The following is a 25,857-nucleotide window of genomic DNA, read 5'->3' on the forward strand; positions in this document are numbered from 1 at the left end:
CTGTACACTGATTCTTTATTCTACAAGTGCTCCTAGCACAGACCTGGCCAATGTGATGCAGCATGTGCCGGGCGCTTAGGCTCCTGGGTCCAGGGGGCCCACACTGCATACACTGCACCAATGTGATTATACTTACCTCTCCAAAGTCCTGCATCGGACGGCACCGCAGAGCAGCAGACATCACTGGGAAAGTGTGGCAGTGGTCATGTTCCCTGCGATTTGCACATATAGTATAGTAGAGAAATCAAGGTGGCCATGTTCCCTGCGATTTGCACATATAGTATAGTAGAGAAATCTAGGTGGCCATGTTTCCACACAGATTCTGGCAAAGCCTACTCCGCTGCCAGAGAGCAGAGGGCCCACACAGAGCCTGCACATGGGTCAGCTCCACTCTCAAACACGTATATCTACAGTCACTGGGGCTGATTCAGACCTGCACCCATAGGTCCGAATTCGACCCCTCTTCTGATGGTGGCTTGACTGCAGAAAGTCAACCAGGGACTCCGAACCAGCTGATACGTAGATAAAGTATTATTTAAAAGATAAGCAATATATTCCATAGAGGAGCCTATTAACGTTGAGTCAGACTCGACAGGCCTGGTGCTAGTATCAGGTCCAACATGAAGCTGAGGTCACTTCTGCATACTTCTTGGACCTCTAGAAACCTTTTCACGTGTCTTTCTTCAGATCAGGAACAGATACCGAGGAGGGTGAAAGGGGCGAATACCCCCCTAGAGATCCGCGCTCTCCTTCCTGCATGTCCAGGATAGGTGGATCCCAAACCTGTGGGCACCCCTGCTGTGTGCACTGAGCACAGGGGCCGCTGTCAGCTTCATGCCGAGGAGACATCCAGCCGAAGGGAATGCAGGTGTCGTCGGGCGTCACCTGTCTGAAAGTTGGATCCCACCGCTTAGTGAGAGTCGGGGAGCGGACGGAGGGGCAGCCGATGTAGGCAGGGGGGCAGCCGGGCAGGACAGGGGCTGAAGGGCAAATGCTCAGACCGTGTTGGCCCAGTACAGCTGCTGCCTGTGGGTTGGTGGCTGAGTGCTGTGCCAGGATCCACTCTGCCTGTGATATTCAATACTGTCTATTAATTTTTTTTTTTAAATGTAATTAGACTGTTTGAATTAAAAAAATGAATTGGACTCAGGGCAGCCGAGAGGGGAGGGGGGTGATCGGTACTAATTACCCGGGCCAAGGCTTGCTGGTCTGACCCCTCCCTTCCCCCTCCAGCCCTCTCGGGTAGCAACAGCAGCACACACTACTACAGCATGTGCTGTGCTGACAGCAGGCTCAGCATGAGTGTCTCACTGACAGCATGAGAGGTCATGCTGAGCCTGCTGTCAGCACAGCACATGCTGTAGGTGTGTGCTGCTGCTGAGATTACAGTTTTTAGAGTTTTCTTTCACCCTCCTCTAAACATTTTGGGGGCGTGGCCTAAGTGCGGGAGGTGCCCACAACCCACACTTAGGCCACGCCCCAAAAATTTTACTGGGGCCCGGCATTCCTCTCGGCTGCCCTGATTGGACTGCAAAGGGTTAATCAATGCAGTTGTAGTTGAGGATTGTAAGAATTTCTAATGTTTGGCTATGAGGAGCTTGGAAGCATTACACATATGTATAATTAGTTTGTTCTACAATTTTGACGCCAAACGCAGGGGGCCATGAAGCAGAAGAATTAATGGATGTAAGGGTACAGTGCAGGAGGTAACAGCTGACATAAAATTTACTGCCATTGACCAGAACTGTTGGATCACAGGGCACTCCCACCAAATGTGAAAATAAGTACCCACCATACCAAAACTTTGCCAACATTTGTCCATTGTGTAAATTCATGTAGTCAGTTTATTAAACAGGTTATAAACAGTTCATGAAACAGATAACGACTAAAGTAAGCAAAACATTTTTATAGCTAGATCTGACATGTTTCCTCTCTTTGAGTTTCATTTGGAACATAACATGAGAAGTATAATAGGGCAAGGATTTTTGGATCTCATCACCAAACTGTGGTCCTTATTCAGATGTGGATGGAGGTGCACTAGTGGCAATAACGTTTGTTGCAGCCACTACTGTGTGTTTATGCTAATGCCGCAGACAATGGGCCTACTCAGAGACACGCCGGCACATGTAATCCACTGCAGTACACTAAAAGTTGCACTGCATCATCAGACGTTCTCGTAATCCTATAATTGCTCAGAATGTCTGAGGTCCAATCGAAATTTTGAATGTGCTTTTTTTACCACCAACTAAATACTGAGGTTTGACAGAAGGCCATGCTCCTACAAATGTCATTCCAAAGGTGTGAGCACAATAATTGGGCATGGCCTTGTGCGAGCTATGCCACAACCATTTAAATATGGGGCATGGCCTTGTGGGAGCTAGGCCACGCCCATTCCTGCATGTTATCAGCTCTTTGTCTTACCATAACATATTTTTGGGCTCATTGCATCTGATTGGTTGGCCACCATTGATCTAGTTGTAATCCGGGGCTAGAATGGAATTATATAGTACAGAGATGGCTCTCCCACATCCTAAGGAGTACATACACTGACGTTCAAACAGGGAAGGCTGGCGTAGTGTCCTAGTGTGGCATTGTGCCTGTACAACATAGCTAATTTGTAAATAAGAGAAGTGAAAAGTAGGGGGAGAGTATAATGTTCTTGAGAGTCTGCAAATGTAGCCGGGGCAGAGTTACCAGAAACATGTAAAAAACGTGAAACCCCAGAAGAAAGCCATAATGTGCACCATCTGTCAGAGAACCCAGGGGGAAATAAAAGGTGTCGCAATGAAGGCGTGGGGAGGCCAAGGCCACCATTGATGATAGGTTTATATAAAATTAAATAGCTCAGCTGAGATTTTTTAAGTAGCCCAGATAAATTTGCCGAATAAAGTTTACAAAGATTGTAATTGACATGTAGTCGAATCCCAACCGGGAGAGTTTGGAATAAATATAAAAGTTGCGGGAGAGCATTCATTTTAAGTCTGCCTATCCATGAAAGTGGAGTCCACTTCAATATGTCCCTGTGTAGCTGTTAAATAAGGGGGTATAATTTGCATGAAACAGATGGAAATACTGTTTGGTGTTATAAATTCATAAAAAGCGAATTTGTGCAGGTCGCCATTGGTATTTGTAAGTGGTTTCCAAGAAAATCCTGATATTATGTGGGGTATGTAAAGAGAGTGCCTCTGATTTTTGCTTGTTAACCTTATACCCCGAGAAAGCACCAAATTGGTTCATTTCAGAATAAGAGAATAATAATAATATAAAATGTACCACAATACCCAGCAAATACTTATTGTCACTTAAAAAAACCCACATAGTATAATACTATAATTTGTCTTTTATTTTTAAATTCTTCATGGCATCAGACTTATTACATTTGTTAATGCAACTTCCAACATAAAGAGGTTGATTCAATCAGATGCCAGAAAGTGCTGCACTTACAGCACCGCCAGACTTACAGGTTTCTGTTTGCAGCCCTTTAGGGGCTGGGGCAAAACTGGGTCATGAGGGGGTGGGCCACATTTCTACACCATTACGACGGTAACTCACCCTCCTTCTTCTAACTGAATGGACCCCAAATACATAGTTATCACAAATTATACATATGAAAGATAGCCTCATATAACACTACTAAACAATCATACGGATTGTAACTAAACTAGTCATTGTATAATGATACTTCTAAATAACAGAAAACTTACTTAGGCAATTACTCATTTTCATTAATTACTAATTAGTCTTTCTTTTTGCAAACACAAACCTGTAGAGTACACAAGCCACATATATTTTACTATCCTTATACATTTTAATTCTGTTATGTTTCCATACAGTTATGAGGTATATATTCCTCTCTGTTGCCTTACATGTAAATATCGATGACCAAGACTCTCTGAGTATAATGTGTTATATAAAGTATCTTAACATCTGAGTCATATAAATTAAGCTTATTCTCATTTAAAAACAATGTGTTAAACAATGAAATGTTGTCCCTATTGTTTTCCCCATGCTGGGACCCAGCCAGTGGTAGTTACAACAAGGTTACCTTCTTGCTTGTTTGAGTCCATAGCTTGTTTGCCCTGTCCTGGAGAAGTACAGATCACCCTTCACAGTGCTATTCTGTTCTCTGAGTGCCTCTCATGGGACAGCAATCACAGCAGTAACTATCATGTGAGTTCAATGATGCTTCATGACAGCCAATGCCTGTTTTCAGAAAGAGTATAAAGCGTTTATTGAGTCTGTGTATGTTGAAAATGAAGATGTTGAACTCACATGCAGTGACATGCGGACTAATGGGTTTATAGCTGTTTTCTGCATCATGGGCAGTCAGTGTTATATGATATGGGAAAAACTCTAGTGGATCCACCTAGTTCAATGACAATATTTCAATTTCCATATTTTCACTATCCTTCCGTGATAGCTAGGGGCATTTATTAAGTTATGCTGTGTACAGTGATTACCATTGCATGTTAATGCCTTTGTACCTTTTTGAGGGCGGTGCCGCTGCTGCTGGTCCCCGCAGGTCCCCGACTGCTTGTCCTGATCACCGTTGAGGGACTGGCGCATGCGCAGTAGCCTCTTCGGTACAGTAATGTCCATAGAGGGAGGCAAGGAGCAAGTCCAAATATATATGTAATATATAATCGGGCGCAAGTGGTTAATTAAATAATTAATATAAGAAACAATATATTAAATGGCAGCTCCCAATGGATTCCCAGCAGGGGATCCGATAAAACAAAATCTAGGGGATATAATTATTCTAATCAAATAATTATAGAGAGCGCACTGAATTAAGCACAAATGTTTATTAAAAAACAATAGATGAAAAAAAGCTCATATAAACGATCACAATTATTCAATAAAATATAACAATAAAATCAATATGATATAAAATAGTTATAGACCACTGGGCAATCACTGATGCCCCACACAATGCTATATGAATAATGTCCAGTTGCTCTTACCCACTAAGGATGATGTTATGTCCAGTAGCGGGGAACTTGTAATTGAGTTTGATGAGATATGAGAAGACAAAGTCCATCCAGTAAGTTTATGGAAATATGTGATGTTTGATTGGGGGGAAAAAACGGAGGGGGATTTGTAGAGATGAAAAGGTGACTCGCAGAGCAGCCTCGCTGTTGGAAATAGATGTATCTGTGCTACAACCGGCAGATGATGGTAATGAGCCGGGAGCACTCCATAGTGAACCAGCGGCGCGGCGCTGGTTCACTATGGAGTGCTCCCGGCTCATTACCATCATCTGCCGGTTGTAGCACAGATACATCTATTTCCAACAGCGAGGCTGCTCTGCGAGTCACCTTTTCATCTCTACAAATCCCCCTCCGTTTTTTCCCCCCAATCAAACATCACATATTTCCATAAACTTACTGGATGGACTTTGTCTTCTCATATCTCATCAAACTCAATTACAAGTTCCCCGCTACTGGACATAACATCATCCTTAGTGGGTAAGAGCAACTGGACATTATTCATATAGCATTGTGTGGGGCATCAGTGATTGCCCAGTGGTCTATAACTATTTTATATCATATTGATTTTATTGTTATATTTTATTGAATAATTGTGATCGTTTATATGAGTTTTTTTTTTATCTATTGTTTTTTAATAAAGATTTGTGCTTAATTCAGTGCGCTCTCTATAATTATTTGATTAGAATAATTATATCCCCTAGAAGGAGCAAGTCCCAATGGGACTGCCTTGGGTGACTGGCAGGTTGGACTTCCAATAGGAAGTCACTGCCAGTCACAGTGAAGCCAGTGCAGTCTCACATCTGATTTCACACAGTGGCGGATCTTACCTGGGGGGCTGCAGCCCTGCAGCCTGTAGGTAGAAACCGCCACTGGTTAGGATGAGAGTTGGCTGGGCTTGGTAAAGATGTGGGTCTTGAGAGTCCGTTTGAAGTTTCATATTCAGGATGTTACTGGGTACGGTAATGGAAATGCGGATATCCCAAGATGAAACTACTGTAAACTGAGATCCAGCCAATTCTGGAGGATCCTTTGAACCAAGTGCAGTTTAGGGCTGGAGCATATATGTGTTAATAATGATGACAACTGTCCTCATAAGTGGATTCATTGGGCAATAAATTTAGTTGAGTACCATTATTTTCATTAACAAGCACCAAGGGATATCATTCTAAAAAATCAAGTAAAACATACCACATAACAGAACAAGCAACCAGTAGCGCACGCAGGGGGGGTTTCTGAGTACCCAGAAACCCCCCAGGATTCTAAGGGCACAAGGATGAAAGCTGAGGGTCTCCTCTTTCCATGGGTATAACAATTTTAGGTACTTCTTTACTTTCACGGCGCCACTAGAAATCGCGGGCATCGCGGCCATTGAATGCACTAAAAATCGGGTGCGACGCGATGCCCGCGATGCCCGCGATTTCCCATAGGGACCAATGTTAAATTTCTCAATTGACCCGATTTTACTGTTGAATGCCTCAATTGACACGATTTTTCCATAGGAAACAATGTTAAATGTCCCACAGAGGCCAAATAGCCACCCTGAAGTGTGAAATGGCCCCCACAATTGTTAACGCCACCCCACGATCAACGTGAACCCGAAGCGTGGCGAGCGCAGCGAGCCCGCGAGGGGCGGCGGTACGCGTCCTACGACCTTCTCATACCCCCACTATCCACGTCGGCGTGAAGTTGAGAATAGAATAGTGTGGCGAGCGCAGCGAGCCACCGAGCCCGAAGCGTGGCGAGCGCAGTGCGCCCCGCGAGGGGACGCGGATACCTTCACAGGTAAACGCGTCCCTTCGCGGGCTTCACAGGTATCCTCGTCCCCACGCGGGGCTCGCTGCGCTCGCCACGCTTCGGGCTCGGTGGCTCGCTGCGCTCGCCACACTATTCTATTCTCAACTCCACGCCGACGTGGATAGTGGGGGTATGAAAAGGTCGTAGGACGCGTACCGCCGCCGCTCGCCACGCTTCCGGTTCACGTTGATCGTGGGGTGGCGTTAAGAATTGTGGGGGCCATTTCACACTTCAGGGTGGCTATTTGGCCTCTGTGGGCCATTTAACATTGTTTCCTATGGAAAAATCGTGTCAATTGAGGCATTGAACAGTAAAATCGGGTCAATTGAGAAATTTAACATTGTTCCCTATGAGAAATCGCGGGCATCGCGTCGCACCCGATTTTTTAGTGCATTCAATGCCCGCGATGACCGCGATATCCTATCGGTCCCCATCCAAGCCTATTAATTGCTCTTCCCAGTCAGATATTTCAGGTTCTGTCTGATTTAGAGTTTTTCTGAGGGTATATTCCGAAAGCTGGGACTCTCCCCCATTGACGGACACTAGCAGCTTGTCTCTACTGTTCCCAGAACCAGAGTTATCGGCCTTCAAGCAGCTGGTTACTGCTCCAGCTCCACACACCTGGTATGTAGTTTTATATACTCGTTGGCAGATTGCTCTGCCTCCTGAACTCTGATCCCCTAGTCCCCAATACCATTTTTTTTTTTTTCATTCAATTTCATTAAAATCTAAGAAATCTATTTCTGGGAACTGGAGATATCTGCAGTCAAGCAAGCTGTCCTCCCACCAGACAATTATGAATAATAAGCCCACTCCTCTGCATATTAAACATCCTCTACCACACTGGAAGTTATGTATCAGGGCCCCTTCTCCCACCATATGTGCAGTACAGGGGTAATTAGTGGAAAGTACTGATCCAGGCCCTACATGCTGAGCGGTTGATATAATATCCCCTACCACACGTAGGACATCAAAGCTTTCCCCCCACCCCTACTGCTGGAGGATCGGTGGGGGCCCCAATACATTGCTATGCCCAGGGGTCTACACTGCTGTTGACGCCCCTGTATGTATATATGTATGTATATGTATAATATATATATGTGTGTGTGTGTGTGTATATATATGTATACAAATATATATATATATATATATATTATTATTATTATTATTATTATTTATATACATTTGGTCTATCTATAATACTTTAACTGACCCGGCGTATACTGGGTCACCTAAGTGTCCATCTCCGTGCTTTGCTCCGCCCCTCTGGAAACCCCCTTCTGAAAATCCTGCGTTTGCCCCTGGCAACAGTTTACATTTCTATAAAAATCAAGTAAGAACATTTTTGAAAAATGTAACATGTGCACAGCAGTAGGAAAGAAAATATTATATAAGCGTTTTTGTGGGAGTGCACAGCTCCAAAACATCTGTTTGATGGTAATCTCTCAAATATAGCATAACTAGGATGACTGGGATCCTCCAACATAGCATTTGATTTCATAATGACTCTTTAATAATAGATCACAACACCAAAGTAATATGGTAACGTAACACCATTTACTTTACTGGACAACGCAGCCACTAGATGCAGAGCCTTGCCTTCTGCAATAGTACACTACCCAAGCCATATGGCAATTCCGAAAGTCCGGACACTCTTCACAGTGCTACAATTAAACTGTAACAAGGTCCCTTTGTTCACACAAACTGATCTTAATTCACTTTAAAAATATATATATTGGGCGGGATGTTCTAACTCGGTCAAAGTGGACCGAGTCCCCTCACATGGCTAGCTGCGTTCACCATGCTTTGGGCACTATTCTACCTACATGCCCTAGTATATGGTAGGGCATGAAATACCACCTGTTGACATATGTCGGCTCAAAAAAAATGTGAAAAACTCATGTCCACCATTTGACTGTCAACCTTGCCAGTATCGATCTAATTCTTGTTTCGACAGTCCAACCCTGCTGACCTTAGCCATGTCGTCCTATTGCATGTGTTGACTTAAGCCATGTCTACCTTCATGTGTCAACCTGTTGTTTTTTACTAAAGAGACAAAGAATATGGTATACACCACCAAACCCTGCCTACGTCTCCACTCCCCTAGGGCTTCCACTTACTCTGCCTGCTGTTCTCCCAATTACTGTTGGCACAAACAATAACAGCAGCACTGCTGTCTTCTCTGAGTGGGCACAATGTATCTCAGTTCTCCTGTCAGATTGGGTTAGAGTCGCAGTCAGATGTTACATGGGCATCTTGTGACCAGAGCATCGAGTCCAGGTGTGGGGGAAGAGCGGCAACGCCCCCTGATCACAATCCGCGCTCCACTCGGTGGCTTCTCTAGGACACGGAGCAGGAGACAATGAAGCGTATGCCCACTTCAGGACGGGAGCCCAGCGACAACTGACTCCATTGCCTCTGGCAATTCCACCCCTGCATTGCCCTATGTGCAGTGTATATTCACATTCTAGAGTATAAGTGTGTACATGTACATGTTTTTAGGGCAGGTTAGATGGGCAAAGTGGTTCTTTTTCCATCAAAATATGTTTCTAAGGGCCTGATTCAGACTTTCAGAGATTTGTGTACATCTTCGATGGTGGCTGGACTGTGCATGAGCAGAACCAGTTCTGCACAGTGCCTCCTGCCTCTCATTCAGGTCTTCATTCGCATGGGGCCGAGGTTTTGCGCCTGCGCATGTGCAGATGCAGGGTGCGTGCAGCCACGGTGAACAAACTGTTTGCCGGGTGTATGCACCCAACATTGTGGGCAGGGGACTTGGCCATGGGATCACCCAGCGTTTCATGCACTGGTGTGCGGTGGGGTGAGGCAGGTGAGGCACAGCCTTTCCTGTCATACTAGCATATATGCCAGTGCTTTGAATTGATAAAGTATGTCAACAATACAAATAATTTATAAAAAAAAATCTTATTTTTATTATTCGAATCATTTTTATAGTTAAACCGATGGAGTAAAAAGTCTATGGCAGGTGAGGCAGTGCCTCACCTGGCTACCTTTTCTGCACATCTCTTATCAAAACTCACTGAATCTCCAGCAGTACACACTGCTGCACATGTGTATAATGCTCGCATGTACCCCATGGCTCATATATTGTGTGCAGGCAGCTGACATCACTGGATGTCAGCTGCCCGCCCACTTCTTTCACAGTGCCCATGCATATTTAAGGTTACCTCAGAGCAACATCATGTTTATGTTAAACATCCATTCGCAGCCAGTGCGTGTGAACGCATGCTGCAGGGGGGGGGGGCAGCCTGGCATTCGCTGGACGGGGTTTGGTGGACTTACAAGGCTGCAAATTCACAGCCTTGCGAATCAACCAGACTAACCCCCATAGAGCATGAAAATGGGATAGTGCAAAGGCCTTGGTCTGTGTCTTCTAATCCAGACTTCCATTCCCTGGCTGAATAGTATTGGCATCGCCGAAGCATAGCCAGAATGGCTGCTATCATTGCGTCCGATGGTCACCTTGGTGATGCAGTGCATAATCTTCACATACAGCACTCGCATTGCAGATGCTGGCAGAAGGCATCTTTTTCCCACAGACGCCTCCTACAGCATTAACATTGTTACACATTGCAGCTGCAATGTGCATTGAAAGAAGAGTCTGTCTCTAAACCAGGCCTTAATACTCCCTATTATATACCTCCTAAATTTAGGTGTGTGTGTGTGTAGGGGGTCTTGGACCAATGGGCATGTCTTTGGTCATGCCCAGCACTGCCGAAACTGTGAGGCTACCCCCAGCCTCTTTCTTCAGGGTTTGGATGCCCTGTACATACCACACACAACCTTTCACATCTGTTCTACTTAATAATTTATTTCCTACAGTATATTCTCATAATGTTCACCCCCGTTTTCCCTTCATTTCATCAGTCACCTCCAGTCACAATCTCTTCCTGAAGATGTTTTGCTTCTCTCCAATGAATGACTATAGAGTAAGTACAGTTAGGTATTTGTGGCTGCTACAGGATGGCTACTGAAACAGGAAAGTTTGAGTTTTAAATAAAGACTGAGTAAAATGTAGGACCGACAGAAATAAGCTCTCTCTGCTAATGTGAATGTGCAAAGATGTCTGTTACGGATCTTGGAAAGCGATTAAGGACATGCCACATGGTGTTTTATTTATACTCTTTTGTGTCACTGAGAGTCTAGTATGCGTAGTGAGCTATAGAGCTTTTATTCGGTATAGGAGCCATCACCAACAAGCTGAATGTAGCGGCACTTTTATCACTGTGCTGAACACTATCAGATACACACTAATTACACCTCACTCTAATGTCATGAAGGGCTGAACTTTAAGATCATAATTAGAGATCTCATTTATTGAAGTTTGTTTTACACAAAAGTAATAGTTACAAGATCCGGTTAATACATTGCATATTTACTAAAAATATATCCCTTACAGGTTAAAAAATGTACAAATATTAATGCATATAATTTATACTTATACAGAATCTTTATTGTACAATTTTCAAACTCATAGTTGTAATCAATATTAAATGTAAAGAAAAGGAAAAATTGAAAATGTATGCAATATACAATGATGTTCAATGACATTTCATATTGTCGTATTCATCCTTTGCAATAAAAATTATTTAAAAAAAAAAAAAAAAAGATCATAATTAGAGGCAAACACTGCAGCAAAGCTTAAACAATGTTGACAACACTGGTATTTCCCTTATAAATGTACAGTATGATACATAGGACCTTTGTGTATAATGTAGCTTTGAAAATATTTTTTATAGACCAAATTGTTTAACCCTTTCAAATCCAATGTCTAGTCAGGCTCAGCAGCCCTAGCGCTAGTAGCAGATCCACTTTAAAATAAGAACATTAACAACGTTCAACATTCAATGTAGATCATTTCTGAATTAAAAAAAAAATACAATTAATTTACACATTTAAACCAGACTGTTTGAAAAATTTTGGACTGCAAAGGGTGAAGTTTTTTTATCTATTATTGTAAGGTACGACCAAATTAGAATTACTAAGGGGGTATTCAATCCCGGCAGATATCTCTGATCCTCGGAAATATTATCTGTTTGCGCGTAGAATAGATCAAATTTGCATCCGATCTATTCCATGTTCTTTTTTTCTGCCTTTTAAAACTTTCCAAAAGTCGGAAAAGATGTGGATTCGCCGATTTATGTCTTTTTCCTCGAAAACGGGTGCTAATTTGCAAATTTGGCAATTGTTTCCTTGAATGCAGATTCGGCTTTTCAAAGAGCTGAATCTGCAGCGGTCCAACACGAAAACGGATATTTCTATGTATTGGAAATAGGGGCCAGCACTGACTACCCCATGTCGGCATAACACCTCCTGCCTTCATATCACCCCCTGCCTGCATACTACCCACTGCCTGCATACTACCCCCTGTCTGCATACCACCCCCTGTCTGCATACTACCCCATCTGCATACTACAACATGTCTTCATAACACCTCCTGCCTGCTTACCATCTCCTGCCTTCATATCACCCCCTGCCTGCATACTAGCCCCTGTCTTCATACCACCCGCTGTCTGCATACTACAACATGTCTGCATAACACCTCCAGCCTGCTTACCACCCCCTGTCTGCATAACACTTCATGCCTGCATATCACCTTCTGCCTGCATACCACCCCTGTCTGCATATTTCCATTGCCTGCATATCACCCCCTGTCTGCATATCACCTTCTGCCTGCATACCACCCCTGTCTGCATATTCCCCATGCCTGCATATCACCCCCTGTCTGCATACCACACCCTGCCTGCATAACTCCCTCTGTCTACATATCACCCCCTGCCTGCATACCACCCATGTCTGCATAACACCTCTTGCCTACTTACCATCTCCTGCCTACATATCACCCCTTGCCTGCATACCATCCTGTCTGCATACCACCTCCTGCCTAGATATCACCCCCTGCCTGCATACCACCCCATGTCTGCATAACACCTTCTGCCTGCTTACCATCTCCTGCCTACATATCAACCCCTGCCTGCATACTACCCCTTGTCTGCATAACACCTCCTGCCTGCTTCCCACCCCCTGTTTGTGTACCACCTCCTGCCTGCATATCACCCCCTGTCTGCATATCACCCCTGTCTGCATATCACCCCCTGTCTGCATATCACCTCCTGCCTGCTTACATCTCCTTCCTACATATCACCCCCTACCTGCATACCATCCCCTGCCTGCATACCACCTCCTGCCTACATATCACCCCTGCCTGCCTACCACCCCCTGCCTGCATATCACCCCCTGCATATCATCCTGCTCCAGATCTACTGGGAGACAGTTCTATATTGGGAGAGTGAATCAATCCGCCTAAACTTCCAGCAGATAATTATATGTAAAGCCAGTCCGGGACTTATTTTGGGTGTAAAGTGGCGGGAAATACGGAGACGCCAGCTACACGCGGCTGAAACAGGATGGAGTGAGACGGAAGTGACGTCACAACCGGGCGGAAGTGCGGCTGCCGTCAGGAAAACGGAGAAGTCCGTGTACCTGTTTACTGCCGCAATAGAATGAATGAATACAAAAACAGCTAGACCGGTACTAAGTCTAGCCCTGAAGGAGATTTTAAGAGCTGAATATTGCGGAGAATATAAGTTAGAAGGATTTTCACGGAGGTCCCGGTACCGGAAGTGCAGTACCGGAAGTGGGACGCCGGTAGCTATATAAACAGAGCAGAAAGTCAACACTAGCCAGGAACCTGATGAAGAGATCTGAAGCATCTCGAAACATGTTGTTGTTGCTGGACTAGTGCATGTGTATTTTATTGAAAGCTTGTGAACAGACTACAAGGGAAGAAGGTGAGTGAAAAGTGATAGTCCACACGCAGTTAAGATCCGGATTCTTGCCGTGTGTGAAGATTTCACAGCCGCACTGCCTTCACCCTAAAAATTTGTCACAAGTCTTTTGTACTTTTTATTGGATACCGTTTTTTGCAAAATAAAAGTATTACGAAAAAGAGACGGAAAAGAAACCATTATATATTTGAAAATCCATACTTGATCGTGAGTACGATTTGCTTTTAAGGAAAGATACCTTGATAAGAGTATTCCAACTTACCTATAGTGAGTTGTGGTACGCCACCGTTATATCCCCCTTTTTTTACTATAACCTTCTGAATTTAGACATACTTCACATGTTTGGATATCTATTTTTTATCTCTCATCTCTATTATATGGAAATTCCAATAATTCCCCTCGAGAGAGAAAAGGATATATGAGGAGTGAAGCCTTTTTGAAGAAGTACAACTTAAAGGGGAAGTATACCTGTTAAATTATTTCCTCACATTTAATGTTATCACCATATCAGATCCGAGAGAGGGGCGCCCAATTTTTGAGTTGAAATCTTTTTTTCTTTGTGGTTCTAACGTATTTGGATATTAGGGAAATATCCCTCAACTCAGAGCAGGCGACTCTCTCTAATCATATAGGCGCCAAGGGATTTTTCACACAAAAACCTCTCATGCATATCACCCCATGTCTGCATAACACCTCCTGTCTGCTTACCATCTCCTGCCTACATATCACCCCTACCTGCATACCACCCACTGCCAGCATACCACCTCCTTCCTACATATCACCCCCTGTCTGCATATCATCACCCCTGTCTGCATATCACCCCCTGGCTGCATACCACACCCTTCCTGCATAATTCCCTCTGCCTGCATACCACCCCATGCCTGCATACCACCCATGTCTGCATAACACCTCCAGTCTGCTTACCATCTCCTGCCTACATATCACCCCCTGCCTTCATACCACCCCCTGCCTACATACCACCCCCTGGCTGCATACCACACCCTTCCTGCATAACGCCCTCTGCCTGCATACCACCCCATGTTTGCATAACACCTCCCGCCTGCTTACATCTCCTTCCTACATATCACCCCCTACCTTCATACCATCCCCTGCCTACATATCACCCCTGCCTGCCTACCACCCCCTGCCTGCATATCACCCCATGTCTGCATAACACCTCCTGTCTGCTTACCATCTCCTGCCTACATATCACCCCTACCTGCATACCACCCCCTGTCAGCATACCACCTTCTGCCTACATATCACCCCCTGTCTGCATATCACCCCTGTCTGCATATCACCCCCTGTCTGCATCAGCGGCGTAACTAGATTTTCTGCGCCCCCCTGCCGACAATGCAGGAGGCGCCCCCCCCCCCCCCCCCCGGTAAGAAAAAACGGAGCTGAGGGGAGCCGGGGTACGGCGGGGGGGGGGTTTGGTTGTGTTTGTGTATGTGTTTGTATGTATGTGTGACGTGTTTGTGTGTATGTGTGTGTTACCTCTGGCCGGCGTGGCCGCATCCGTCTGCGCCGGGTCCCGGGCAGCTCTCCCGTTTACTGCTGCTAATGAAAAAGTGACACTTGGAAAATAGCTGCCCCCATACTGCAGACGAAAAACTGTCTGCGGTATGGGGGCAGCCATTTTCCAAGTGTCACCTTTTTGTATTAGAAGCGCTGCGGCTGCCGGGACTCGGGAGAGCTGGGACCCGGTGCAAATAAAACCACCGGCGGCAGAAGGCAACCAGTGAGTAACTATCGTCCCGCAGCCCCCCCGGCGCCCACATACCCTCAGCGCCTCCCCGCCACCGCGGGGGTTGCGGGACGATAGTTATGCCACTGGTCTGCATATCACCTCCTGCCTACATACCACCCCCTGTCTGCATACCACACCCTTCCTGCATAACACCCTCTGCCTGCATACCACCCCTTGCCTGCATACCACCCATGTCTGCATAACATCTCCAGCCTGCTTACCATCTCCTGCCTACATATCACCCCCTGCCTGCATACCACCCCCTGCCTACATATCACCCCCTGCCTGCATACCACCCCATGTCTGCATATCACCCCCTGCCTGCTTACCACCCCTTGTCTGCCTAACACCTCCTGCCTGCTTACCACCCCGTTTGCGGACCACCTCCTGTCTGCTTACCACCTCCTGCCTGCATACCACCCCCTGCCTGCATACCACCTCCTGCCTACATATCACCCCCTGCCTGCATACCACCTCCTGCCTACATATCCCCCCTGCCTGCATACCACCTCCTGCCTGCATACCACCTCCTGCCTACATATCACCCCCTGCCTGCATACCACCTCCTGCCAACATATTACCCCCTGCCTGCATACCACCCCATGTCTGCATAACACCTCCTGTCTGCTTACCACCCCGTCTGCGTACCACCTCCTGCCTGCATATCACCCCCTGTCTGCATACCACCCCCTGTCTGCATATCACATCCTGCCTGCTTACCATCCCCTTCCTGCATATCACCCATGTCTGCATAACATCTCCAGCCTGCTTACCATCTCCTGCCTACATATCACCCCCTGCCTGCATACCACCCCCTGCCTACATATCACCCCCTGCCTGCATACCACCCCATGTCTGCATATCACCCCCTGCCTGCTTACCACCCCTTGTCTGCCTAACACCTCCTGCCTGCTTACCACCCCGTTTGCGGACCACCTCCTGTCTGCTTACCACCTCCTGCCTGCATACCACCCCCTGCCTGCATACCACCTCCTGCCTACATATCACCCCCTGCCTGCATACCACCTCCTGCCTACATATCCCCCCCTGCCTGCATACCACCTCCTGCCTGCATACCACCTCCTGCCTACATATCACCCCCTGCCTGCATACCACCTCCTGCCAACATATTACCCCCTGCCTGCATACCACCCCATGTCTGCATAACACCTCCTGTCTGCTTACCACCCCGTCTGCGTACCACCTCCTGCCTGCATATCACCCCCTGTCTGCATACCACCCCCTGTCTGCATATCACATCCTGCCTGCTTACCATCCCCTTCCTGCATATCACCTCCTGCCTGCATTTGCTGAAAACTGAAAGTCGAGAGGAGTTTTAGAGGAACATTGTGTCCATAGGTATGCACAGTCCATTTTTATTAGGGGGTGCATCTTTGGAGGGGCGTGTCTATCACCGCCTTCTGGGCGTGTCTATCACCACCTAATGGGCATCAATGCAAACTATGCAATGATGCCCATTATGGTGATTCCCAGGCTCCGTGATCAGCATCGGTGGTCCCCAGGTGAATCCAAATTAACCCAAATTGACCCATATATATTGAAATTTATTGAAAAATTATTACTTATATTAATGTTATATAAATAGTAAGCCCTAGTAACTAGTAAGCCCACTCGAAGCATGCTACCTTCTGTGTATGTGCATGTGTGAGAAAGAGATGTAGTTTCATTCTCTGCCAGCAGATGGCAGTGTTTTGGAGACTTACAGACACTAGACATATACAGGTTGAGTATCCCGTATCCGAATATCCGTTATCCGAATTATTCCGAAAACCATACATTCCACAAAGTGACAAAACTATTTATTTTTTTTGCTAAAAACCCACTGGGGACATTTGAAACAGCACTACTGGTGGCATGATATGTAACTGGCACTATATATGTACTAGAAAATGATTGCTTGGCATTAAGATTCAATATCTGAGATAGTACACAAATTTTGTTTCATGTTTTGAAACCTTGTTTTTTTAACAAATAAAATATATTTGTGTGTATTTTATGTGGTTGATGTGTTTATACATCATAAATGCAAGATACCTCAAGATACATCATTGAAATATTAAAATATTCCAAAATACGGAATAATCCGTTATCCAAAATTCTCCTGGTCCCGAGCATTTTGGATACGGTATACTCAACCTGTATATAGATGATAAACATTATATTCTCTCTGGGCTGGCCCTCTCTCCCCTAACAGCCTGCCTGCAGCAGACACTCACAGTTAAGACTTTTACTACTGCTCTTCCAAAAATCCTTCTAAGAGGAACGCTGAGCTGGCTCCTGCTCGGTGACGGCATGAGTCATGGTATGTCACTGGGCAGGCGTGAGTACGGGCAGGAGTGCGGGCGTTGGGATGGCCATGTGAGCGGTGTAATATCAGCGCATCACTCAGGGCACAGTAATGTATGTGGAGGAGGGGCCTGAATCTGCAAGGGGCAGGGCATTGTAGCCACAGGCCCGCAGCACCCTGCACCTGGCTGCCATGAACTCAACCTAGGCGGGCATGAGGGCTGGAGGCTGACAGCGGCAGGCAAGTCATGCAGTCTTAAACCGCCATTGGCAGGTAACCCGGCAGAGGGGATTCAATGCTGGGGGAAATACTTAGGCGTGTGTTGCGCAGTAAGGGGGGTACTGGACAATAAGGTGTGCCTGGGCTTGGTTCCAGAAGTTTTGAGGCTTGTCGTTGTGCTGTTTAGAGTACTGTAATCGGGATACTTTGTGGCATTTGCGTAGTAATGGTTTTCTTCTGGTGACTCGACCATGCAGCCCATTTTTCTTTAAATGCCTCCTTATTCTGCATCTTGAAACAACTACAGCACTTTTTTTCAGAGAGTCCTGTATTTCAGCTGAAGTTATTTGTAGATTTTTCTTTGCATGCCGAACAATTTTCCTGGGAGTTGTGGCTGAAATTTTTGTTGGTCTACCTGACCATGATTTGGTTTCCACAGAATATTTAATTTTCCACTTCTTAATTAGGATTTGAACACTGCTAATTGGCATTTTCAATTGCTTGGATATCTTTTTATATCCCTTTCCTGTTTTATACAGCCCGCAGATCCTTTGACAATTCTTTTGCTTGACCCAAAATCCAGACACGTCAGTGCACCACTGGATGAAAGATGCAAGGGTCTTTCAGTAGACCAGAAACTCACTGCCCATTTATACACACACACTGATTACAAGCAAACAGATGCCAGGTGAGGATGGTTACCTTTGGTAGCCATTCAAAACCGTTTGTGTCAACTTGTGTGCAAAATCTCCAGGGTATGTAAACTTTTGATCAGGGTCATTTGGGTAGTTTCTGTTGTCATGATGCTTTAAAAAGAGTAAACACAGTTGTTTGACAATAAATGGCTTCACCCAACCACTAACCATGAGTGAAAGAAAAGTTTGTGAGTTATCATTCATATTCTCTGACAAATGGGCAGAAAATCTCAAATTCTGCTAGGGTATATAAACTTATGAGCACAACTATACATATACTGTATAAAAAATAAAATAAAGATTATGCACAAAAACAAAATAGTCAGAATCAGAATCTTGTGGAACAACAAGTCCCAGAGTTGGAGATGTAGGAAAAAGTTTCTCTGTCCCAAATAGCACTCAGGTGAGAAAAAAACCATACCAAAGTATACAGCAGGTGTAGAGAATCTAGAAAAATCAGAACGCTCCATAGTGCGTGTAAACTTTTTTTTTAAAACAATTTATTTGCATCACACATGGAGGTTTTGTAGGATCTAGAAAGATCCCGTAGAAAATAGCCAAAAAAATCACCCGCTTGTATGCCCCTTAACACACACACAAAAAAAACACTTGTCTTAAATGTTCCTTAAATTCATTTATACTTTCTCAAAAATCCTGAAGTAAAGTTGTCAAAATGCAAAACAGGAATACAGTAGTTCAGTTCTAGTTGGCTCAGTATCAGTCACACTTTTTGAGCTATTATCTCACCATTTTTACCCCCTGGCAAAATTAACAATGTAAAATGTCATTTACTCAGCCTATACAGGAACAATCGACCAATACAATATTACATATCAGGAGTTTTAACTGGTTATAGAGGACAGGTTATAAAAGGTATTTAAAGTCCTATCTTTGTTACCACAAAGCAGATTGGATATTTTGTTCATTCATTGTAGAAAGAACATCTGTAATAAACCTACAAAATAATGTCAGGGAGCAAAGTGTGAATGATCCATTATATGGTGACAGTGACTCTATCTTCAGTGGAAATGAATAAATAACCTTTAATAAGGTTAAAATAAGCTTGTTCAAGAAAACAGTACTAGGTGCTAATTTGACCAATAATTTTCCCAATATAGGAAAAAAAATGACTGTTCCCTGCCCCCTCCCCTTCCCCAAAGTGAGAGAGCAGGCAGGAGAGGAGAGGAGACACTATACACAGACAGAGCATAGAAGAGTCTCTGTAGTTTGGCATCAATGCAAGAACTACTGTAACTCAGCTGTTTCCAGATAACATTCTGTAACAATCATTTTTCTACATGCCATTTGACCTGATGATGCTCTGAAACATTTATCAATAATACATCATAAATGGGATTTTTATATATATATATATATATATATATATATATATATATCAGGATGTGTGCATATGAATGTATACACTTTAACATAAATAATTTGCTTGCTAAACAAATACCCCTAAAATACAACAGTCTAAAATAAAAATGCTACAAAATGATAATGGTATGTTCTGAATGAAAATAAAATGCTGACAAAAGCGCAACTCACCATAGGTCTCTTCAGTGCGGTTTATAGAGCGTCTGTGAGGACAGCTCTGTCTCAGTTGGAGGTGCATGTAAGGAGAATGGCAGGACTGCAGCCCTCCTTCAGCTCAATGCTCCTGGGCTAGAACTGTCACTAGCTAGTCATTGGCTTTAGAGGCGAGAGGAAATAATGCACTCCTCTTCTTGTTACATAACCTTCAGACTCAGCAATCAAAGCAATGTGCTCACTTCAGGAGGCAGCAGAACACAGGCACACGGAGAGGCTGCTCTTTCTTACACTCCCCAAAGTAAGGAGTCCTGGGAAAGTAATATCAATGCATTAACACTTTATGCCAGGCAATGCCTTACATATACATTGTGATGTCTCATACACACACGCACACACACACATGTACGTGAATAAATATATATATATATAATACATACTGTACTTAGACATCTGTCCACATCAGGATACAAAATACTAAGTAGAGAGGTAATTTCTGTAAGCTAAGGCTGGTTGAGATGCTAAGAAGGAGATTTATACAGATGAGGATGTTCCCCACCTCCTCCCTCATTGCAGCTGCACTGCACCACACCTTTGCCCTCAACAGCACTTCAGAGCTTTGACCTGCCAGCATCACTACATGTACAGTGACTGATGTATTGAGTTACACAATGATCGGTATCTCACCGCAACAATTAGTAGGTCTGTAGATTATTTTGTAAATACAAAACGATGGAGTTTTTAATACAAAATACTTAATACAATATTACATATATGTCTGCAGTAAAGGTTTGCGTAATGGTGAATTTTTTGTTCTAGGCACATTAGATTTAAAACCTGCGTGTAAATAAAGCTACAAGTCCTGAGAGGCCTGCGAAATGAGCAGTGGCTGCAGGCAGATAACTGTAACCCTGCTTCATATAGTCTGGGTTAGAGGTCTTAAGAAAGAAGTAATATCGGATAGGAACAGATGAGACGTCAAACAGCAGATGATAATGTCACAGACAGAGAAAGCATAAACTGAACACAGGGAAAAGCGCAGGACACTGACCCCAGGAGCATATATATAATTTCAGAGAAAAGTGTGTGTGTAAAAATGTTTTATTTATAGTGAGTGTGACCACCCCATGAAGTAATTATAATTAGCTGTAACCATGTTTAGCCTGCCCCATACTCAATGTATGTAATAATTCTACAGATATAAACAGTAATGGTAAGCTGATAAATGTGGCAATATGCCCAGCCAGTCTCAGCAGTATATATAGGCGCCATTCAACTAACCAAGTCCTCAGCTCTGTGCAACGTTGGGGTGTGTACTGGAGTCTGAGGGGGAGGCAAGACAGTAGATAGTAGACAGTAGACAGTAGAATTGCGGTTGGTCACAATGCAGACAGACTCCCGCAGTATTAGGGTTAGAGAGTTAGGCTGCCAATGGGGATGGTTAGGGTAATGTGTTAGGTGTCGATTCGATTTTGACTATATAGTCAAATTCTAAATCGAATAGACATTGAACAGGTTTCAGCTGTATTCGATGCCATTTCGATCCCGATGCGCAAGCCCCGCAGCATTAAAATCGAATAGAAAAAAAGACTGTGCGGGCAAGACTATATAGTACAGCTCTGTACTATATAGTTCAAATCAAATGTGTACACCGTGCTGTGCGATTTGATCCCGATTCGATCCCAATCGAATCCGGATTGAATAGAAAATGAATCGTACCGATGTACAGGGCTGTAGGCTGTAGGAAACCAAGACTTTAGAATACACATTCTCCCACCTCATGTTAAGATGCCATCTCTTATTGGTAGCAGCTGCTTTCTGGTCAGGTACACTGACTGAGCGCTCAGATCAACACAGGGCAAACTTTGTAGGAGAAGCTGATGCCATTGGGCATGTACAGCAGCTCAACTCAACCCTGTATGCTACATGTTGTGGGCAATGGCCAGGTTGTGGAGTTTGACTGCAGGCAATTTGGTACCCACTTTGCATTTGCCTATTTACCAAACTGTTTGAAAGCAAGCCACTGCTGTAAGAGGGCGGCACCTTGTGCCAGCCTTGCCCTCTAAGAGCATAACATTGCACAGAGACAGTGGTGCCACCAGCATAAGGAAATGCAACACTGTCAAGTGGTCTAGGGGACTCTCCAAGCAGCTGCACAGACTGCAGTGTGCATAATTGGAGCATCCAGCCAGAAGCAAGGGCCATGGGTGAAGGCAGCGGTACTTGTGTATTATCACGGCACCCGATTTCATCTAAATCACATCCGATATCGCATCCGATTTATCGGCCGATTTTCTGGCCGATTTGATCTGCGATGTGATTTTTTGCCGATTTTCCATTTCCTGCTGATTTGCATGTTATTCCATCCTTGCACACCCCCAGGTACTATGCGATGGTATGCGATGTGATTTTCGGGAAAATGCCCCTGATTGTACAATTAAATATCGCAATAGCAAGGCATGCCAGCAAGTGGCATGCGATGCGATGTGATTCGCAATGTTAAATGCACCGCCATTGTTAACGCCACCCCCACTATCAACGCCAACCCGAAGCGTGGCGAGCGTAGCGAGCTCGCGAGGGGCGGCGGTACGCGTCCTCCGACCTTTTCATACCCCCACTATCCACGTCGGCGTGGAGTTGATTTTAGATAGTGTGGCAAACGCAGCGAGCCACCGAGCCCGAAGCGTGGCGAGGGGACGCGGATTACTTTACATGTATTCCGCGTCCGCTCGACACGCTTCGGGCTCGGTGGCTCGCTGCGCTCGCCACACTATCTAAAATCAACTCCACGCCGACGTGGATAGTGGGGGTATGAAAAGGTCGGAGGACGCGTACCGCCGCCCCTCGCGAGCTCGCTACGCTCGCCACGCTTCGGGTTGGCGTTGATAGTAGGGGTGGCGTTAACAATGGCGGTGCATTTAACATTGTAAGCACCCATCAGGGTGATTTTACAATTACAAATCGAATCGCTTCACATGCATCGCATGGCATGCATCACATGCCACTATATTGCATGCGATGCACTACGATGGAAATCAGGGGTGTGCAAGGTGTGCAATGATTGAACAGCATGCAAATCGGCCGGAAAAAAGTGAAAAATTGGTCGAAAATCGGGCGGAAATTGCCCGAAAATCGGCCAAAAATCGGCCGCAAAATCGCATCCGATTTTACCATGCGATTTGCGGCCGATTTTCAGCCGATTTCGTGGGCGCCATGATAATACACAAGTACCAAGGCAGCAATGGTGCCACCCCAAAAAACTCTTCCCTCTATCCAACAGAACTACTCGCACACTGCTAGTTATGGATAAGAAGCCGGGATACAAGCATTAAAGCCAAGTAACTGTACCTTAGCATTTTTAAGATTAGTATTGTAGTATACTGCTCAGTTGTACCTTTGTACTTATAGGACAGTATTCAAATTATCCTATCAGTGATTGCAGATAATCGGGGGCTTTCCAATTAGGTCCGATAAATCAGGGTGTGCCATGGTTTATATGGGATTTTGTTTCACCTGCCTCAGACAGACTAAACCAAATCCCGAAAGCAGCCCCATTTTTTGCTATGGGGGGCCAAAAAACCACAGGTTTCACTGAACCTGTTAAACACTTTGGTGATGGATAATGTGTTGGTATTAGTCTAAAGCTAATTGCTCTTCTAAGGGTGTCTCAATTGTTTATGCATGTAATGAAAGGCTGGGTACAGCAACCTCACAGGATAGATAACGACAGTACACGGATATCACTGAACAAGCTGAACAATGTTAGAACATCTAAACACCACCATGAGAGGCAACAAGTGGACTTTACAGGAGATTTTAGATGAAGGCCAATGTGAATCTCAGTCACTTAGTTTAAGGGTCTTAGTGCATGTAAGAGGAGAGGCGTCACTAACTACATCTGCAACCCACAGAGGATGAGCCACTTGGAACCTGGTTCGAGAGTCAATTTTAATATTCACCTAAATTATAAAGTCCTAAAAAGAACTTTGATTTTATTCAGTAGTGTCCCAACAATAATTTTCAATAATTTTCATTTATGTTCTTTGTATTTATATTACATGATAATAATGTCATATATTTAACACATAATAATTCCCCCACACACAAATTATTTCAGTTTATTAACATACAGATGTTGCATGCACAAAACGAGTGACTATTATTTGTGCTTTCTCATTACAATAATTCAGCATGTGACTATAACAAATGTGTCTCCATGCACGCAGCTTAACTGCATGTTTCGGCAACAAAATCATCCAACATTTACATGGTGTTAATAGGGAGACAAAAAGAGAAATAAATCATATAATTCCCAAATACATAAATGAAAATCATTATTATAATCATTATTATAGCAAATGAACAAAACACTTTGACAGGGAGGTCAGCAGTTTGTTCAAACATTACAGGCACAAGTATTCCTCATCCAATGGCAGATGGATAAAATGGTTGGGCTACACAACTGGGACACTTTCAGGTAAAAAAATAACAACTGAATTCTCAGAATAAGGGCAGTATGACACTCCCAGAATCATGGAACATTGGCACTTGGGACCCCAAGATAATGGAACATTGACACTTGGTACAAAACATTAATGGGAAAACTGATATTTCAGATCCCAGAAAAATGTATCACTGACCCTTAATTTCCCAGAATAATGGTTCACCGGGATACTAGAATAGAACATGGGGATCCCAGAATAATGTATGACTGACACCTGTGATCTTAGAATAATAGAACACTGACCATTGTTATCCCAGAATAACAATCCCTTGGGAATCCTGCTCAATGGGACACTGGCACTTGTGATAGTAAAATAATGGAACACCAACTCTTGGCATGCTGGAATATTGGCACATTGGCACTTAGGATAACAGAATAATTGATCACTTGGATGCCAGAATCATGAAACATTGAACATTGGATCCTAGACAGTGACTTGTATCCAAGAATAATGAAACATCAACCCTTGGCATCCTAGAATAATGAAGCACTGTTTTTTGAGAAACCAGTATAATGGAACACTGAGCAATGAGCTTATAACCCACCCCACCGGCATGGAGCATGAAAATCCCCTCTGGCAATGAGCATGTAAACCCCCCCCCCCCACAACAAGCATGTAACTCCCCCTAACAAAGAATATCCCATCTGACAATGAGCATGTAACCCCCCCTGGCAATGAGCATGTAGCTCCCCTGGCAACAAGCATGTTGCTCCCCCTGGCAACAAGCATGTAATGCTCACTGGCAATGCACATGTAACTCCCCCTAGCAATAAGCATATTACTCCCCCTGGCAACAAACATGTAACGCCTACTTAGAATGAGCATGTAACTCCCCCTGGCACTGAGCATGTAACTCCCCCTGGCAATGAGCATGTAACCCCCCTTACAATGAGCAAGAAATTCTGGGCAACAAGCAAGAAATCCCCAGCAAGGAGTATGTCACCCTTGGCATTGAGCATGTAGGTAAAAAAAAAATCTATAATTAATGTATGGGGTAGAAGCCTTACTGTAGGGCATCACTTGTAAGGGACATTTATATGTGTGTGGGACATAAAATGGTGTCAGAAGCATCACTCTGTGTGGCATAATATGTAATAGGAAATATGGTGTGTGGCATGATATGTAATGGGCAGTACCTTGTGGGGCATATTGTGTAAGGGGTATTACGGTAAGTGGCATAATGTGCTGTGTTGCATAATGTTTAAGGGGCATTACTATAAGAAGGTAAAACGGCTAGGGATGGGGATGGGGGG

At 44.4% G+C, this 25,857-nt stretch overlaps 2 protein-coding genes across 6 annotated transcripts in view; both read right to left on the reverse strand.

Moving 5' to 3' along the window:
* ARHGEF33 (Rho guanine nucleotide exchange factor 33) overlaps window positions 1–20,323 on the reverse strand; it is a 62,968-nt gene extending 42,645 nt beyond the window's left edge. For 4 of the 5 annotated variants that reach the window (XM_083176064.1, XM_083176065.1, XM_083176063.1 and 1 more), the window contains exon 1: window positions 20,118–20,323. In XM_083176064.1, the coding sequence (XP_083032190.1) occupies window positions 20,118–20,184 (67 nt within the window). In that variant the 5' untranslated portion in view covers window positions 20,185–20,323. Of the gene's footprint in view, window positions 1–4,045; window positions 4,537–20,117 lie in introns of those variants that run through there. The other variant, XM_083176066.1, reaches the window with a different exon arrangement.
* The window catches only part of MORN2 (MORN repeat containing 2), a 34,007-nt gene continuing 28,413 nt past the window's right edge, over window positions 20,264–25,857 (reverse strand). The window contains exon 5 of the mRNA XM_083176070.1: window positions 20,264–20,410. Coding sequence (XP_083032196.1) covers window positions 20,338–20,410 — 73 coding nt within the window. The 3' untranslated portion in view covers window positions 20,264–20,337. The remainder of the gene's footprint in view (window positions 20,411–25,857) is intronic.

This window comes from Crinia signifera, chromosome 3 (assembly GCF_055691185.1).
Source record: "Crinia signifera chromosome 3, ASM5569118v1, whole genome shotgun sequence".
Classification (NCBI taxonomy): Eukaryota; Metazoa; Chordata; class Amphibia; order Anura; family Myobatrachidae; genus Crinia; species Crinia signifera.